We start from the raw sequence: 19,134 nt of genomic DNA, 5'->3' as shown, positions 1-19,134 counted from the left end.
AGCAGGCCCAAACCATGATGCTGCCACCACCATGTTTGGCAGTGGTGATGGTGTTTTGAGGGTGATGAGCTGTATTGCTTTTACGCCAAACATATCGTTTTGCATTGTGGCCAAAAAGTTCGATTTTGGTTTCATCTGACCAGAGCACCTTATTCCACATGTTTGGTGTGTCTCCCAGGTGGCTTGTGGCAAACTTCAAACGAGACTTTTTATGGATATCTTTGAGAAATGGCTTTCTTCTTGCCACTCTTCCATAAAGGCCAGATTTGTGCAGTGTACGACTGATTGTTGTCCTATGGACAGACTCTCCCACCTCAGCTGTAGATCTCTGCAGTTCATCCAGAGTGATCATGGGCCTTTTGGCTGCATCTCTGATCAGTCTTCTCCTTGTTCGAGATGAAAGTTTAGAGGGACGGCTGGGTCTTGGTAGATTTTCAGTGGTCTGATACTCCTTCCATTTCAATATGATCGCGTGCACAGTGCTCCTTGAGATGTTTAAAACTTGGGAAATCTTTTTGTATCCAAATCCGGCTTTAAACTTTGCCACAACAGTATCTCGGACCTGCCTTGTGTGTTCCTTTGTCTTCATGATGCTCTCTGCACTTGAATCAGAACCCTGAGACTATCACAGAGCAGGTGCATTTATACGGAGACTTGATTACACACAGGTGGATTCTATTTATCATTACCAGTCATTTAGGACAACATTGGATCATTCAGAGATCCTCACTGAACTTCTGGAGTGAGTTTGCTGCACTGAAAGTAAAGGGGCCGAATAATATTGCACGCCCCACTTTTCAGTTTTTAATTTGTTTAAAAAGTTTAAAATATCCAATAAATTTCGTTCCACTTCACGATTGTGTCCCACTTGTTGTTGATTCTTCCCCAAAAAAATTGAATTTTATATCTTTATGTTTGAAGCCAGAAATGTGGTAAAAGGTAGAAAAGTTCAAGGGGGTCAAATACTTTCACAATGCATTGTATATATATAAAAATCTGCAATAGCTACTGGAAGATGTAAATGAGTTTCTATTTAGCGGACAGGAATTTCTTCAGATTCCTGTACTCTCAACGTACCAGAACAAATTACGTGGAGCTGAACTGACATGATGTCCATAAGAGAAGGTCATGGAGAAGGTCATCCTGGTCCAGGTAGAGAGCAGGACGGAACATGTACTATCACATTATACTGTAGAGAGATACTACTAGACTAGTTTTACCAGAGAAATGCCTTTGCCGAGTTGCTGAATGGTCCAGGTAGTCACATGTGCCGCGGTTCACGAGTTTCTGTGGCATCGTGTGTTAAATGTGGTTCAGGAAAGATTTGAATAGCTACTATGCATGTAAAGCATGATTCATAGTATCTTTTTAATATGTATTCAATTCACTTTTGTAAACCACTCACAGATCTAATCAGTGTCATGAGTGGGCTAAGTACAATGCGTTCTTTTTATTCCAGCTATGATCAGGGTCAGATCCGAGCACAATCTCATAGAGAAATGCCCTCATCTTTACATCTTAACATCACTCATAAAGGGTAAGAAAAACTATCCACACTTTCCTCTTTCCACAATTTTCCATTTAACAAGTATTTACGCATATTGTTGTTTCTTTATAGGAACAAGCGATCTTCCAGGTAAGCAAACATTCTCAAATACCTCTCTTCAATACCCTACTATATGATTGGCACATTATATCTAATTTTACCTATTTGCTTACATTTTAGTCCAATCAAAGCCAACCAGTTTGAGGTTCATTTCAGCAAACTTCAAGCAGATTCAAACTACCTGCTCTCCCAAGAATATGAGGTTCGGAGCCCAAAAATATGCATTTTTTTATATGACATTGTTTTTTCAGATAGTATAATATAACTGTAGCCATTATGGCCCCAATTCATCAAGACCGGCTTTGTATTCGCCAGTCTTCATGAGGGGTGTGGTGGAGTCAGAACCGTCTGATTCATTAATAGTCACACTCAAAAATTGTAAGATTTTTCGAAGTGTTTCACGTCTGTTTTCTTGTGTAAAATCTTGGTGAATCGGAGCCCATGTTTACAATTTAATATACAGCGGGTGAAATAAGTATTGAACACGTCACCAATTTTCTAAATAAATATATATATAAAGGTGCTATTGACATGAAATTCTCACCACATATTGGTAACAACCCATCTAATCCACACAGGCAAAGAAATCAAACCATAGATTTCCATAAATTAAGTTATGTGTAATAATGAGAAATGACACAGGGAAAAAATATTGAACACATGAAGAAAGAGAGACTCAATGATAAATGCCAAGCAAAATTATAGTTAATCAATAAGACATTGATTATAATATTGTATTTTTTCAATATCCCACACTTGGGATTTCACACCAAATAAAGCACTGTGTAGTTTTCCTGCCGCAGATGTTAAAATGTGGGAAAATACATTATTACTAGTGACAGAAGAGCACTTTCTCTAACCCTATTTTTCACAGTTAAGTATTTATAGAGTAATATGTCAAGTTACAGTTTCAAGAACTTCCAGTTACAATCAATTGATGATTCTTTTGCTAAAGGACACGTCCTGTTGAATCAATGACCCTATAACACGGTGCAATGCAGCAGTGTCTTCAAGAGAAGTTAAAGCCTTTTTGTTACTTTTGTTTTTCAGGATCTTAAAGATGTTGGGCGAAACCAATCTTTTGACATAGCACTTTTACCAGAGAACAGAGGGAAAAATCGATACAACAATATACTGCCTTGTGAGTATTTTTTATGTAGAAACACACTACATTATGTAACGGGTCCGGGAGGCGGAACCTCTGAGCTACTATACAAGGGGGCGGCCCTTGTAAGGGAGCGGGTGGCAGTCTCTGGGTGAACGGACAGGGAGTTACGGCAAGTGATCAGGGCAGTCTCTGGGTAAGGGGTAGGTACGACCTGTGATGGCGGAGCCTCCGGGTAGGCTAGCAGGCAGATGGTAGATGTGTGCTCCCAGGTGAGCAAGCGAGAGTCTCTGGAATAGCAGGTGGTCACGGCACGTGACGGCGGAACCTCCGGGCTGGCAGGCAGGTAGGTAACGGAGAAGCGCTCCCAGGTGAGCGGGCAAGAGTCTCTGGAATAGCTGGTGGTCACCGCACGTGACAACGGGACCTCCGGGCTGGCAAGCAGGCAGGTAACGGAGATGCGCTCCCAGGTGAGCGGGCAAGAGTCTCTGAGATAGCTGGTGGTCACAGCACGTGACAACGGAGCCTCCGGGCTGGCAAGCAGGCAGGTAACGGAGAAGCGCTCCCAGGTGAGCGGGCAAGCTGGTCCATAGACAGACTGACCGGAGTTGTAAGGCAGACCGTCGGACCTCAGGCAAGCAGGCAGGTAGCTGATGTGCGCTCCCAGGTGAGCGGACAAGTTGGTCCTTAGACAGACTGACCGGAGTTGTAAGGCAGACCGTCGGACCTCAGGCAGGCAGGCAGGTAACAAGTATTCAGGCAGGAATCAGGCAGGTAACTAGCAGGAAACTGGCAGGAAACTGGCAGGTAACTGGCAGGTAACTGGCAGGTAACTGGCAACGGGACCTGAGGGCTGAAGCACAGGTGAGACACAGGTGCAAACAACATTGCTCGGGCACCTCCATTTTGGAGGAGGTGCCTTATATATGATGAAGTCCTCCGGCCATTGGCCGGGGACTCCTTAGGACGGCGCGCGCGGCCCCTTTAAGAGGAGGGAAGCGCGCGCGCGCGCGCCCTAAGCACAGGGGCCGGGAAGGAGCGCGCGCTGAGAGCAGAGCGGGAGGAGGACGCCGGGAAGGAGCGCGCGCTGACAGCAGAGCGGGGAGAGGACGCCGGGCACGGAGCAGAGCGGTGAGGGGAGCAGCGTCCCTGCCTAGCAGAGGGCAGGGACGCCAGCGCTACAGTACCCCCCCCTTTAGGCCCCCCCTTTTTTAGGCCAGATAGAAATTTAGCTAGGATGAGAGGGGCATGGATGTTCTCCCGGGGCTCCCACGTTCTCTCCTCAGGACCAAACCCCTTCCAATCTACCAGAAAAAAGGTCTTTCCTCTTACCCTTTTGGTGGCAAGAATGTTCTCTACCTCAAACTCGTCCTCAGCAGAAACCGGAGCAGGAGGCGTACCTGTAGACTTGGAAAAAGAGTTAAGCACCACAGGTTTGAGGAGAGACACATGGAAGGAGTTAGGGATCCGTAAGTTGGCCGGGAGTTTCAATTTATAGGCCACCGGGTTGATCTGACTGATGACCTCCAGTGGGCCGATGAACCGAGGCCCTAACTTATAGGAAGGGATCTTGAGCCGGACATATTTGGACGAGAGCCAGACTTTATCCCCAGGGCGGAATTGAGGAGGGTCCAGACGTTTTTTGTCAGCGTGTCTTTTCATACGCTCGGATGACAGAAGGAGTGCGGACCGGGTACTCTCCCATATGGAGGAAAATTTGTTAACAAGAGATTCCGCAGCCGGATTGTCCGCCGAGGTGGAGACGGGAAACGGGATCCGAGGATGCTGACCGTAGACTACAAAAAACGGGGATTTGGAGGAAGACTCGCTCTCGTGATTGTTGTACGAGAATTCGGCCCATGGCAGGAGATCCACCCAGTCAGAATGGTGGGCATTAACGAAGTGCCGAAGGTAACTGGTCAGGTTCTGATTGATCCGCTCCACTTGACCATTAGACTGTGGGTGGTAAGCGGAGGAGAAGTCCAGGGTGACGTCCAGCAATTTACAAGTGGCTCTCCAGAAACGGGAAGTGAACTGTACCCCACGATCCGACACGATGTGACGGGGCAGGCCATGAAGACGGAAGATGTGGCGGATAAAGTCTTTAGCCAACTCGGGTGCAGACGGAAGACCTGGCAGTGGAATGAAGTGAGCCATCTTGGAGAAGCGGTCAGCGACCACCCAAATGACCGTACAACCGGCAGAGACGGGTAGATCAGTAATGAAGTCCATCGCTATATGCTGCCAGGGGGCAGCAGGTACTGGCAGAGGTAGGAGACGGCCGGCCGGCAGGTGTCTCGGAACTTTGTTGCGGGCGCAGGACACACAGGCAGAAACAAAGTCTATTACATCCTTGTGCAGGTTAGGCCACCAGTAGTGCCGGGTAATAAGCTGGAGGGTCTTTTTCTGACCGGCGTGGCCAGCTAGTTTAGACGAATGACCCCAGTGTAGGATCTTCTCCCGATCAGGTACTGGTACGAACGTCTTACCAGGAGGAAGACGATTTAGACTCACGGGAGCCACCTGCATTACTCTGGCGGGATCGATGATATGTTTCGGATCCTCCTCGAGATCAGACACCAGAAAGGACCGAGACAAGGCGTCCGCCTTGACGTTTTTGTCAGCCGGGCGAAAATGAAGGACAAAATCAAAACGAGCAAAAAACAAGGACCACCGGGCTTGGCGCGGGTTAAGTCTCTGGGCATGCTGGAGGTAAGCCAAGTTCTTGTGGTCAGTGTAAATTATTACTGGGTGAAGAGCCCCCTCGAGCAGGTAACGCCACTCCTCCAATGCCAGTTTGATGGCCAATAACTCTCGGTCTCCTATGGAATAGTTGCGCTCAGAGGAGGAGAAGAGTTTAGAGAAGAAGCCACAAGTTACCATCCTCCCGGAAGATGATTTTTGAGTAAGTACCGCTCCGGCTCCAGAGGAGGAGGCGTCAACTTCCAGGAAGAACTGTTTGTTGCCATCTGGGCGATGCAGCACCGGGGCGGAAGAGAAGGCCTGTTTAAGGGAAAGAAAGGCCTCCTCTGCTTCGGGTGGCCACTCTTTGGGATTAGTACCTTTACGGGTGAGCGCAGAAATTGGGGCCGTCCGGGAAGAGAAGTGTGGTATGAAGAGGCGGTAGTAGTTGGCGAAGCCCAGGAATCGCTGAATGGCCTTCAACCCCTCCGGTCGGGGCCATTTCTCGATGGCAGACAGTTTCTCAGGATCCATTTGTAGGCCGGTCTGAGAGATAATGTAGCCCAGAAACGGAAGCGAGGTCTGCTCAAAGAGGCACTTCTCAAATTTAGCGTAGAGATGGTTCTGCCTTAGCCTGAGCAGGACCTGACGAACGTCCCTCCGGTGAGTCTGGAGATCCGGAGAGAAGACCAAGATGTCGTCCAGGTACACCACTACGCAGGAGTAGAGAAGGTCCCGGAAGATGTCATTGACCAACTCTTGAAAGACGGCAGGAGCGTTACAGAGACCAAAGGGCATTACCAGGTATTCATAGTGGCCGTCCCGGGTGTTGAATGCCGTCTTCCATTCATCCCCCTGACGAATACGAACCAGGTTGTACGCCCCACGAAGGTCCAGTTTGGTGAAGATCCTAGCCCCCCTCAGGCGATCAAATAATTCTGGAATGAGCGGAAGGGGGTACTTATTCTTCACCGTGATCAGGTTTAGGCCTCTATAGTCTATACAGGGACGGAGAGAGCCGTCCTTCTTTTTGACGAAAAAGAAGCCTGCTCCCGCCGGGGAGGTAGATTTCCGGATGAATCCTCTGGCCAGATTCTCCTCAATATATTCGGACATTGACCGGGTTTCAGCAGCGGATAAAGGATAGATACGCCCACGGGGAGGAGTAGTACCGGGTAGCAGATCGATGGGACAGTCGTATGGTCTATGTGGTGGTAATGTCTCTGCCTCCTTTTTATTAAAGACATCTGCATAAGACCAATAAGGAATCGGAAGTCCAGGTAGATTAGCTGGGGTAGGAGAGGGACGGACGGGATGGACGGGAACCAGGCAGGTTTTATGACAGTCTTGTCCCCAGCGAAGGACCTCTCCGGTTTGCCAGTCTAGCACGGGTGCATGTCTCTGGAGCCAGGGCAGACCTAGCAAGAGGGCGTGAGAGAGTCCAGGCAGAACATGAAAGGAGATACTTTCAGAATGCAGCATTCCCACCTGCAGGGTAATGGATTCGGTGATGAGTTGAATGGGGCGAGGTAAGAGGCCCCCATCCACGGCAGCGACAGACAAGGGTACAGCCAGAGGTTTGGTGGGGATGCGGTATTTTTCAACCAGGGACTGTGAAATAAGGTTCCCGGCTGCTCCAGAGTCAAGTTGGGCTAGTTCGAAATAACGGTTCTCCCCGTAGATGATCGAAACTGACAACAGCAGGGATGGAGAGGATTTATTCTTGTCTAGGTGGACCTCTCTGAGCGAACCTAGACACAGGCATTTCCCGACCTCTCCGGGCAGGCACGGATCCGGTGCTCCTTACTGCCACAGTAGAAGCAGCTCCCCTCGGCACGGCGTGAGTCCTGACGGGTTTTGACCATCTTGGTCTGGTCGACCTGCATAGGCTCAGGAGAGTGTACCTGGGGAGAGATGGAGGGAATGACGGGTCTCTGGAAAGTAGGAGCTAAACGTGGAATCCTTCTCTCACGGGTGACCTCTTTGGCACGCTCCTGGAACCGTAGGTCAATCCGGGTGGCAAGGGTTATTAGATCATCGAGAGAGGTAGGAATGTCCCGACCAGCAAGTTCATCTTTAATACGACCGGACAGACCCTCCCAGAAGACGGATACCAGAGCGTCGTTATCCCAGGCCAGCTCCGAGGCAAGGGTGCGGAACCGTATGGCATATTGGCCCACGGTGAGACCCTCCTGATGGAGGCGTAGCAGAGAGGATGCGGATGAGGTCTTCCGTCCGGGTTCGTCGAAGACTTTCCGGAAAGCCGAGAGAAAAGCAGGCAAGTTGGACACCAGGGGGTCTCCTCTCTCCCATAGAGGATTTAGCCAGGCCAGGGCCTCCCCGGTGAGATGGGACATGATAAAGGCAATTTTGGCCCGGTCGGAATTAAACTGATGGGACAAAAGTTCAAAGTGCAGGGTGCACTGATTTATGAAGCCCCGAGCCTGGACGGGGTCGCCTCCGAAGCGAGGAGGTGCAGAGAGCCGGGGTCCGGGGTAGGATACCATAGTATTAGTGGGCAGCGGAGCTGCCGGATTGCAAGATATGGCACTGGCGGAGGTTGTTGGTGAATCAGACAGAGTGTTCAGGCGAGTATTAACATTCCGCAGGTGACCCAGGATGGCCTCCTGTTGGGACCTCTGACGGGACAGTTCAAGACAGAGGTCCGAGAGCGAGGGAGCTTGGGTGCCACCGGGTTCCATGGCCCGAGCAAACTGTAACGGGTCCGGGAGGCGGAACCTCTGAGCTACTATACAAGGGGGCGGCCCTTGTAAGGGAGCGGGTGGCAGTCTCTGGGTGAACGGACAGGGAGTTACGGCAAGTGATCAGGGCAGTCTCTGGGTAAGGGGTAGGTACGACCTGTGATGGCGGAGCCTCTGGGTAGGCTAGCAGGCAGATGGTAGATGTGTGCTCCCAGGTGAGCAAGCGAGAGTCTCTGGAATAGCAGGTGGTCACGGCACGTGACGGCGGAACCTCCGGGCTGGCAGGCAGGTAGGTAACGGAGAAGCGCTCCCAGGTGAGCGGGCAAGAGTCTCTGGAATAGCTGGTGGTCACCGCACGTGACAACGGGACCTCCGGGCTGGCAAGCAGGCAGGTAACGGAGATGCGCTCCCAGGTGAGCGGGCAAGAGTCTCTGAGATAGCTGGTGGTCACAGCACGTGACAACGGAGCCTCCGGGCTGGCAAGCAGGCAGGTAACGGAGAAGCGCTCCCAGGTGAGCGGGCAAGCTGGTCCATAGACAGACTGACCGGAGTTGTAAGGCAGACCGTCGGACCTCAGGCAAGCAGGCAGGTAGCTGATGTGCGCTCCCAGGTGAGCGGACAAGTTGGTCCTTAGACAGACTGACCGGAGTTGTAAGGCAGACCGTCGGACCTCAGGCAGGCAGGCAGGTAACAAGTATTCAGGCAGGAATCAGGCAGGTAACTAGCAGGAAACTGGCAGGAAACTGGCAGGTAACTGGCAGGTAACTGGCAGGTAACTGGCAACGGGACCTGAGGGCTGAAGCACAGGTGAGACACAGGTGCAAACAACATTGCTCGGGCACCTCCATTTTGGAGGAGGTGCCTTATATATGATGAAGTCCTCCGGCCATTGGCCGGGGACTCCTTAGGACGGCGCGCGCGGCCCCTTTAAGAGGAGGGAAGCGCGCGCGCGCCCTAAGCACAGGGGCCGGGAAGGAGCGCGCGCTGAGAGCAGAGCGGGAGGAGGACGCCGGGAAGGAGCGCGCGCTGACAGCAGAGCGGGGAGAGGACGCCGGGCACGGAGCAGAGCGGTGAGGGGAGCAGCGTCCCTGCCTAGCAGAGGGCAGGGACGCCAGCGCTACAGTACCCCCCCCTTTAGGCCCCCCCTTTTTTAGGCCAGATAGAAATTTAGCTAGGATGAGAGGGGCATGGATGTTCTCCCGGGGCTCCCACGTTCTCTCCTCAGGACCAAACCCCTTCCAATCTACCAGAAAAAAGGTCTTTCCTCTTACCCTTTTGGTGGCAAGAATGTTCTCTACCTCAAACTCGTCCTCAGCAGAAACCGGAGCAGGAGGCGTACCTGTAGACTTGGAAAAAGAGTTAAGCACCACAGGTTTGAGGAGAGACACATGGAAGGAGTTAGGGATCCGTAAGTTGGCCGGGAGTTTCAATTTATAGGCCACCGGGTTGATCTGACTGATGACCTCCAGTGGGCCGATGAACCGAGGCCCTAACTTATAGGAAGGGATCTTGAGCCGGACATATTTGGACGAGAGCCAGACTTTATCCCCAGGGCGGAATTGAGGAGGGTCCAGACGTTTTTTGTCAGCGTTTCTTTTCATACGCTCGGATGACAGAAGGAGTGCGGACCGGGTACTCTCCCATATGGAGGAAAATTTGTTAACAAGAGATTCAGAGGGCAGGGACGCCAGCGCTACACATTACAAAGGAAAAAAATTCTAAGTACTTTTTTTATATATTAATACTCATTCCAATGATGAAATAAAACAAGAATTTAATGGTTACTTTACCCTGGAAGATGTTCTCTGTGTAAACCGGTTCTAAAGGCCTCCATACATAATAGAGAAAAGTATGCTGCTCATATCAGCTGAACCAGTCAACTATCTTTTAATCTTAATCACAGATAGCGATTCTTTACTGTAAGAGCAGATAAGTCACTGAAAGAGGTTTCTGGCAGCTGAATTCTTCCGTCTCATTGATAACACTTAAGGCTGTGTGCCCAAGATGCGTTTTTAATGCGTTTCTGCAGCGTTTTTGCAGCTGCGGAAACGCTGCGGAAATGCATTAAAAACGCATGGTAGAAGGGCAGCAATGTTCCCCAATGATAATCCACATGTGCTGTGCACATGCTGGGGAAATTTCCGCTGCAGATTATCATTGCGGAAAAAAACGCAGCACTACCAATTATTTTGCGGAAATGCTGCGTTTTCGCCGCCATTGACTCGCATTAGAACGCGCCAATTCCGCAAGACTACATCTGTACTTGCGTAATTGGCACGTTCTACTGTGCGGATTGTACCCGGGTGTAGAGGAGAGGAGAGTCTCATCCACACCCAGGTACCATTAAAAAATCTGTAAAAAAAGAATAAAATAAAAAATAAATGTATATTTACCTTCCGTCGGCCCGCGCTGCGCTCCTACTTGATTCCCGGCACTTTGCAGTGGATTGAAGGACCTGCGCTGACGTCAGAGTCATGTGACGGGTCACGCGACGCTGACGTCGGCAGGTCTTTCAATCCACTGCTGCCGGCAGCCGGGACCGAGCGAAACAAGCCAGCGCGGGCCATCGGAGGGTAAGTATATATTTATTTTTTTATTTTTAACCACTCTCTCGGGTCACACTATATAAATCCATGCAGTTTGCATGGATTTAAATACTGGGACCTAGTTGTCACAAGCACTTTCCAAGTGATGCTAATCGCTTGTCATGCGGAAATGTCAGTGAATAACGCTCCATTTCAGCATGTCCCTGGCAGGAAAACGCATGTACAATCCGCTTGTACAATCTGCATGCGTTTTTTTCTGCCAGGGAGATGCAGAAACGCTCAGGAAAAAGTCCTGAGCATTTCTGCATCGTGGACACATAGCCTAAGGTCCAACTGTTGGCACCAAACGACCTGTGTAAACAGGTTTAAACCACTGGCTATCAGTGAAGGTTTACCATTTAGTAGTTTGTTTACACAGGCAGACCGCAGTCAGCAATGAAGACTGAGCGATCTGTAATAGATTGCTCAGTGCACATACTGCCATAGTTCTCAGCAGTGTGAGTCCCGTTTACCCAGCTGCCGAGAACGATGATATTTTGTGCTGCGTAAAACATCATTTCACTCGATGTACAAGCGTTTTGCTTGTTTGATCAGCAGCTTGTTTACACTGAGAGATAATCATGAAACGATCGCTCTGAGCGCTCTTAAGAAACAAACTTTCAGTGTAAATGCAGCTACATGCACAACAGTAAATCATGCATACGTGTGGGGAAGTAAAAGTAAATGAATGCTGTATTGACAGCTTTATTCGTTTAGTACCTATCAGTTGGTTTTAGTAAAATATTATTACTGTATTGTTTTCTGCTAAATTTTCCCGCAGTAGTCACAACAATGTCTTCATCTTTTTTTTTCTGTAGATGATTTCACGCGTGTAAAACTCTCCAACGTGGATGATGATCCATGCTCAGACTACATAAATGCCAGTTATACGCCGGTAGGTAACACTTTCAGAATTTTTTACGTTTATACTATGTACTGTTGGCTCTGATGTGAAATATTATATAACAGAATTACTGATCAAGCTTGTGGTCCTACATCTACACATTATTCTCTTTCTGGACAAAAAGTATTCATTGTCCAGTCTGATCACAATGTGTATTTTCAGGGCATACAGCCACAGGACAGAATATAATTAGTCCTTTTTGCAAGAACAGTAATGTATTGTACATTGAGAATATGTTGTCAAGCTGTTACTTTTAGTAACTATGAAAATATTGTATTGAAGGTAATACTACTATTATTATTATTATAAATATTGTGTAATCCTAGCAGAGGCATTACGGAATAAACAGGAATAACCTAATATGGGCAATTGTGATATACAACAGTTAATGATAATAAAATAAGACACATTGCAATGTAAATGTAGTATAATTATCCAATTTTAGTATCCATGAGTATCCCGTAATTGAGTACACTCCATTATAACATGGTGGTAATAATTATTGATAAAACATTATGCATACTGTTCAGTACATGTTAACCATTATCTTTATCATACTTTATGGACATATTGATTGGCCTAATATGTTTGTAATACTTTCTACGAGTCGCATATAACCTAATGCTAATACACTAATCAATTGCTAAAGTACTCCATTCCTGCCAGCATAATATTAATCACTAATAAAACACTTATGTTGAGTTATGCCAATGGCGAAAAGTTAAGTATCATTCATGGTAATATAAAATGAAACATTTCTATGTAAGAGGCTAATGTAGTTTACGAGAAGCAGGAGTTTATGTGATATGCTGATTAATAGAGATGCATACGGTACTGGAACAGTCCATATAGGTGTTGTGGGTCAAATCCATGCAACATTTGCTCCTCAACAAGCAAACTCTGTATCCAATGATCTTGCTATCCCAATGATCTTGCTATCCAATGATCTTGCTATCCCAATGATCTTGCTATCCAGTGATCTTACTATCCCAATGATCTTGCTATCCCAATGATCTTGCTTGTGTTATCTCCTACAACTGTTGGAAAGTGGAACATTGAACTGATGTGGTGAGCTACAGATGGGAGGTCTACAGTAGCTCTGAGTGGTCATAAATTCAGGAAACAAATATCCATATATGCAAACTATTGCAATAACTGATTAAAATCCATATTTTTGTGCTTGGACAGTAACAAGCTTTGTTGTGGCTGTACAGTTTGTGTAATTGAATAGTCGCTCTTGTCTCTTATTGTTTTTTTTTCTTTTGTGACTTTTTTGTTGTAGGGCAACAACTTCCGTAGAGAATATATTGCAACCCAAGGGCCTCTTCCAGGTACCAAAGATGATTTCTGGAAAATGGTGTGGGAGCAAAATGTTCACAACATTGTGATGGTGACTCAGTGTGTGGAAAAAGGACGGGTGAGTACAAGATAACACATCTAGCTAACTTTATATTTTAGGAAACCAATACATTTTTAAAAGGCTGGTTTTAATAAAACAGAGAAGGGATAAAATGAGACTTACCCCACTGAGTGACCATAACATGATATCCTATTTATTAATCGGATAATGTTTATTATAGGATTCATTGTAAACCATAATTCTAAGGATAGGTGCACACATCTTTTGCAGGCAACTTCCACTCCAAAACCTGCCTGAAAAAGTGCTAATTAAACTCTCCAAAAGAATAAGCATATCCATTTCTATGTAAAAACGACTTGCTATTCATCTGTTCAGTCTTTTGAGTGTCTTTCAACCACTTCAGGTGACGCCATGTGGTTAAAAGAAGTGAGCAGACAATTCTTCAAGTGTTTACTTGCTCTGAAGACGCTTTATACATTATGATGAAAGACACCCAGAAAGTGCCCAGGCATCTTTTTGAGTATTTAGCCAGTGGTTTTGCTTCAAAAATCACTGGTGGTTTCTTCATGGTTGAATGGAGTTAAAAAAGTCTGTAAATAGTAATAAAAAAGACGTCACAAAAAACAAGCTCAAAAAAAGAAGAAAAATATTCAGGAAATGACACAAAAACACTAAGGCCACGTGCACACGTTGAGTATTTTGGGAGTTTTTACATCGGTATTTGTAAGCTAAAACCAGGAGTGGGTGATAAATGCAGGGGTGGTGACGTGTTTTCCTCTGATTGTTCCTCACCTGGTTTTGGATTACAAATACTGATGTAAAATACTGATCGAATACTGATTGTGTGCACGTGGCCTAAAGAAGCCACTTCAGGAAAATAAATTGCGTCCATTTTCTGAAGAGTCTTACTTTTAAAAAACTCAAAAACCTGTCATGTGCAGATATCCTGAGGTGGTTTTATGCTATAAGCTTTCTTGAAAACAGTACGAGTCATTATATGGTAAAATGATCTAAGTAATTTTAAGTGTTTGGTGACAATTGAATTATTTTAATTTAAAGTATAATCATGCACATGTACTGAAAATATACTGAAATATGAAATATGAAGCTCATACTTGTTTACAAAAACCTAGTTTCTAATAGGAAAAATATATGCAGCAGTCATTGTCATGGTCTAATTTATCCAGCCAGTATAGTAGACATAAAACAACAAATAAAAAGTCCATTGTAATACAGGGTGTTCTAAACTCATACGATAAATGTCCTGTGGATGTGCCATAAATGTCTATGTCTGAAACAGGAGATCAGACATTTAAGCTATAGATGCCTGAGACAGGAATAGTTTTTTAAGAGAAACTTAAAGGGAGATATGAAGGTTAAACCTTTGCACCATCCCCTTTCCAGCAAGCATTATTAAGGTCCAAGAACACAGCAATATTTTCATGAATGAGTGTTCCTAGGAATGCTTGTTTCACGATAACGTTGCAGTTTAAACAGGCTACCAATCACCGAACAAAAAAGTAAAACATTCATTGGATGAAATGATCTTCTGGTTCGCTTAAAAGATCATCATTCTCAGCAGCACATTGTCCTGCGTAAATATGACTTGCGCTGCCGAGAACAATAAGTGATCTATTGAAGATCAATTAGTGTACATCTGAAGAACGGTCTGTGTGTTTAAACAGGCTATTAAGTGACAGCTGATTGGTAAATGCTGATCGGCGGTCGTTTAACGGCGCAAAATCTGTTAATATAAACCCAACTTTAATGGTAGAATATAACAAAAGTGAAACCCCAAATAAATTAATAGCATTAATAATACTCAATATGAAGCAAAGGAGTGAATCTACAAGAGCTTAAATGTTCTTGCTGGCTATGTGATCCAAGGGGTAACGTTTCTCCTTGCAGAGAGCTACAATTCATGCCTGACATGCCAAGGTGAGGTGACTTTTAAGCTGCAATGCTCCTCTGAGAGATATGCAAATTGTCTCTTTAGAGAAGAAGAGGACTAGAACTCTAGTGCCAACTACAGAAAGTACTAGAGTTCTAGTCCTCTTCCTCTCTAAAGAGACAATTTGCATATTTCCCAGAGGAGAATTGTTGCTTATAAGTCTCCTCACCTTGGCATGTCAGGCTTGACATTTCACTATCGGCAAGGAGAAACGTTACCCCTTGGATCATTGTACCTAGCTCAGCATTGCGAATGAATGGTCACATGACCTGGCACTAGAAAAGACGCTGATTTAATGTGTTCATAAGACAGCAGTTTATAAACATAATTCACCAAGTGAGGCTGGAAAAGCTTTCATTAAGTGTTGGTGAGAGGAACGTATCCACAAGAGAAAAGTGAAAGTAAGGAATTAGTAACATAAATATTAGTATTGTCAGTATGGTGAGAATTAGGAGGAAATATTGAATAAAGCCCAGCAGGAGAAAATTACTCCCACTTAATACATATAAGAGTAACTCAACACCGACAAACAAGACACTTTCATTAAAAGAAAAGAGAGAAAAACCTCCCTCTGAGGCATCCAATACTTCCATTATTTCCTCATTATATCAGCTCCTGAGAAGCCGCGCTCCTCGCAATTCCCATTTTAATGATATATAAAATTGCTAGATAAAACCAGCACACAACAGAAACACGGCATTACATGTTATTTTAATGGCCAGAAACAGGAAATAATTTACCTTCGAGTGAAGGATGGAAGTAAATGATAAAATATTTTCTAAAGGCCAAGGTAACCTTTACAAAATCATTGAAAAAGGATAATGCAAAAAAACACGGTGAACTTTATATATCCTCATAATTTTTGAGAATGGAATTTTTCTTAAAATGAAAGATTTTTTTTTTACGTGGTGGGGCACACATAATCTAAAAGTAATGATTTTATATTACTGTTTCTGGAAGATAAACAATAGGAAATATCAAGACATTTTCTGTGTCTAGCATTTAGTTTATGATTTATGTACTTGTCCTGGCATTAGCAATTGTTGGATTTTGTTTGACTTAGTGTCAGGTATACCATACTCTTAAGATTAATGTGTAAAATAGAACAATATAATATTTAAAGGTGTTATCTCATCACTTTTCAGGAGCACACCATTCATATGCCTCCTGGGTTGCAGAACGACAGAGGGCGGTGCACTCCTTAAGACTGACAGTTTAGACTAGTGGCATGATCACACCGCTGGCCTGAACTGTGCACTCTCCTGTGTTGCTAGCACAGGGGCATTGAGGCTGGCAGGATCTACCGATCTGACCAGTTTCAGAGCAGCACTTGCAAGTACTATAGCTTGCCTCCGCATGCTTCTTGCTCAGGAAACTGACCACCTCTGATGCACTGCAGCAGTGGCCGGTTACATAGGCAACAATTTTTAAACTATAAAATTAAAAATCCCTATATTCTAGAGAACAAAGAGGATTGTTAATTATAGATAAGTAATAAAAGTTACAAGCACTTTTACCTATTTAAAAAGTGGAGACAACCTGTTTAATAAAGACAGTAAAGTACACCAAAACTTGAGACTTCCATACACATTGGATGATAGTTGACTGAATCCGCTGATTTTGATGGTATCGGTTTGGGTTTCCATCTGATATGTATGTCGCCCCCAACTCTCCTCTTCATCCATGATGTTAGATGAGACAGGGATTGTGTTGTTGGAGTTTCAACGTCTTATTCTTTTGCCTTCACCTTTACTCATGTATTTCATGCACATGTTGACCATGGCCAAAGTCAGTGCTTGGACTCCGGTGAAGAAACAGTGCAAACTCATCTGAATGTATACTGTCCTGCCAACTGACAGAAATCTGTTGCAAGTTTTAGCTTATAAATTACTTTACATACAGTTAAACTTGGTCTCAGGACTCAAACACATGGTGAAGTTGTGTTTGGAGCTTGTACGGAGCATGTGTAGCTCTTAAGTATACAACAACGTTGGACCCCAAATACACAAAGATATTCTTCCCTAGAAGTAATGCTTCCAAGGGAAATAACCTCTGTACCTACAGAATTGAAAGGTTATTGGCACTTTTTTATCAGATATGCACAATAGAAAAATCTGAAAATGCAAAAACCTAGGAAAACTAAAATAATTAGCAAAGACTAGAGTTGAGCAAAAAGACTGGTCTAGTGTCTGTTGTATAGAGGGTCTGTCTCTTGTAGAGTTGTTTCCATCTTTCCTTATATCCTTTTAGCCGTACTTCTCCACATTTTTTTATTGTATGATATTAAGGCTGCGTGCCCACTATGCGCTTTTCAATCATTTTTGCCGCGGAATTTCCGCAGCGAAAACGCTTAAAAAACGCTTGGTAATACGTGCCCCATGGTCCCCAATGATAATCTGCATGTGCTATGCACATGCTGTGGAAATTTCCGCTGCAGATTATCATTGCGGAAAAATACGCAGCATGTCCATTAAATTTGCAGACACGCAGCGTAATTGCTGCCACTGACTTGCATTGAATCGCTTAATATCCGTGTCAGCACATTTGCACACCACACACGGATATTAAGCGATTCTATGTGCGGATGGTGCCCGGGTTTGGAGAAGAGAAGACTCTCATCCAGACCCAGGTACCATAGAACCTGTTAAAAAAAAAATAAAAAATAAAAAATAAAGATTATACTTACATTCCGATGGCCCCCGGTCTCCTCAGCGGTGCGTCCGGTCTGTTGTATGGGTCACGGTGGTGTGAGGACCTGCCATGACGTAGTTTAGTCATGTGACAGGTCACGCGACCGCTGACGTCGGAGGTCGCGTGACCTGTCACATGACGTCATCACAGGTCCTTTCACACCACCGCGACCCATACAACAGACCAGACGGAGCGGAGAAAATACCGGGGGCCATCGGAAGGTAGGTATAATCTTTATTTTTTACCATTTTTATTCTTTTTTTTAACTATTACTTGGTTACACTATATAAATCCATACCGGTTGCATGGATTTATATAGTGTGACCAAGTTGTCAAGCACTTTCCAAGTGATGCTAAAATCGCTTGGAAAAGCGCTTGATAACCCGCATTCAGAAATGCATGTGAAGAACGCTTGACAAACGCTTCTACCTGGCGGGAAAAACGCATGTAAAATCCGCATGCGTTTTTTCTGCCAGGGAGAAGCGGAAAAAATATGCTGCATTTCTGCATCGTGGGCACATAGCCTAAATCATATATTTTGTAATAACCTTTAACATATTTCTCCATTCCCTTAGTCTCTGGGTTTCTTCATTATCTCTTATACAGTATGAGATATTTCTATGTACTATTTTCCATTCATTAGAAGGGACCCACTCTTTGGTTATATTAGTTGTCTATAGATTATATTTCACTTTGATAGTGATTTATTTTTAGGTTAATATGGTCCAGCATCTATGTAGGTATTCTGTGGCAGCCAGACCAGGGAAATGCAAGATTCCTTGGCCGGCACCAGAATACCACCATTCTGGGCATGTCTTGTGATTACTCAGCTGTCATGACACTATGACTCGGTGTAAGGCACAATCACTCATCACGAGATTGCAGGTGTCTAATAAACACAGTATACCAGAATTCAAGGGTCGGCCAAGTAAGTTTGCAATACCCTGGTGCGGATGCCAAAGAGCACTGGCGTGAATGCCAGACTGGGGTCCTGTGAATATTTTGGCTCAATTCTACCAAAGACCTTTATGCCACAGCCTTGGAACGACTATGCTAATTGTTCTCTTCACCATGATTACAGTAAAATGGCAAATTTATAAATCAGTCTCAAAGTATTTTGAAACTTTAAAAGAAGAGAAGGACGAGGCAAAAAAGAAAGCTACAGAAAGTATGAAATAGATATACAAGATTCATGACCTGAATTTAGACTGTGCACTTGGGTTTCATCTTTTAGGTGCTCTGTTTAGAGAATAAAATGCTCCATAGGCTGTAAAGGAACTAAGAAGAACAGTGTAAACAGTAATGCAGCATTTTTATGACTTTTTAATGCCCTTTATGTTCAGGAGATATGCTTTTGTTTGATCCATTATTTATTTGCTGTCTGGCATTATTTTGTGATGAGCTTAATGCAGCTTATAGGTATAAACTACTTCTGTATATTCTATTAAAAGAAGTGTCTCACATTTATCTTGTTATACCCATTATTCTGCAATTACCATCTTTATAGATTTACAATTGAAGTTATCGGTGAATTTCATTAGTATAGGA

At 44.9% G+C, this 19,134-nt stretch overlaps 1 protein-coding gene across 2 annotated transcripts in view; it reads left to right on the top strand.

Annotated features, from left to right (window-relative positions):
* PTPRB (protein tyrosine phosphatase receptor type B) overlaps positions 1 to 19,134 on the top strand; it is a 213,155-nt gene that overhangs the window by 157,066 nt on the left and 36,955 nt on the right. For both annotated transcript variants that reach the window (XM_073651780.1, XM_073651781.1), the window contains 6 exons: positions 1,460 to 1,537; positions 1,619 to 1,636; positions 1,727 to 1,808; positions 2,657 to 2,747; positions 11,499 to 11,575; positions 12,867 to 13,001. In XM_073651780.1, coding sequence (XP_073507881.1) covers positions 1,460 to 1,537; positions 1,619 to 1,636; positions 1,727 to 1,808; positions 2,657 to 2,747; positions 11,499 to 11,575; positions 12,867 to 13,001 — 481 coding nt within the window. The remainder of the gene's footprint in view (positions 1 to 1,459; positions 1,538 to 1,618; positions 1,637 to 1,726; positions 1,809 to 2,656; positions 2,748 to 11,498; positions 11,576 to 12,866; positions 13,002 to 19,134) is intronic.

Source organism: Phyllobates terribilis, unplaced genomic scaffold (genome assembly GCF_046119375.1).
Source record: "Phyllobates terribilis strain yellow unplaced genomic scaffold, ASM4611937v1 Scaffold_11__3_contigs__length_659146591, whole genome shotgun sequence".
Taxonomy (NCBI): Eukaryota; Metazoa; Chordata; class Amphibia; order Anura; family Dendrobatidae; genus Phyllobates; species Phyllobates terribilis.
Note: the sequence above shows the minus strand (reverse complement) of the source record. Positions and strands in the feature narration are given on the sequence as shown.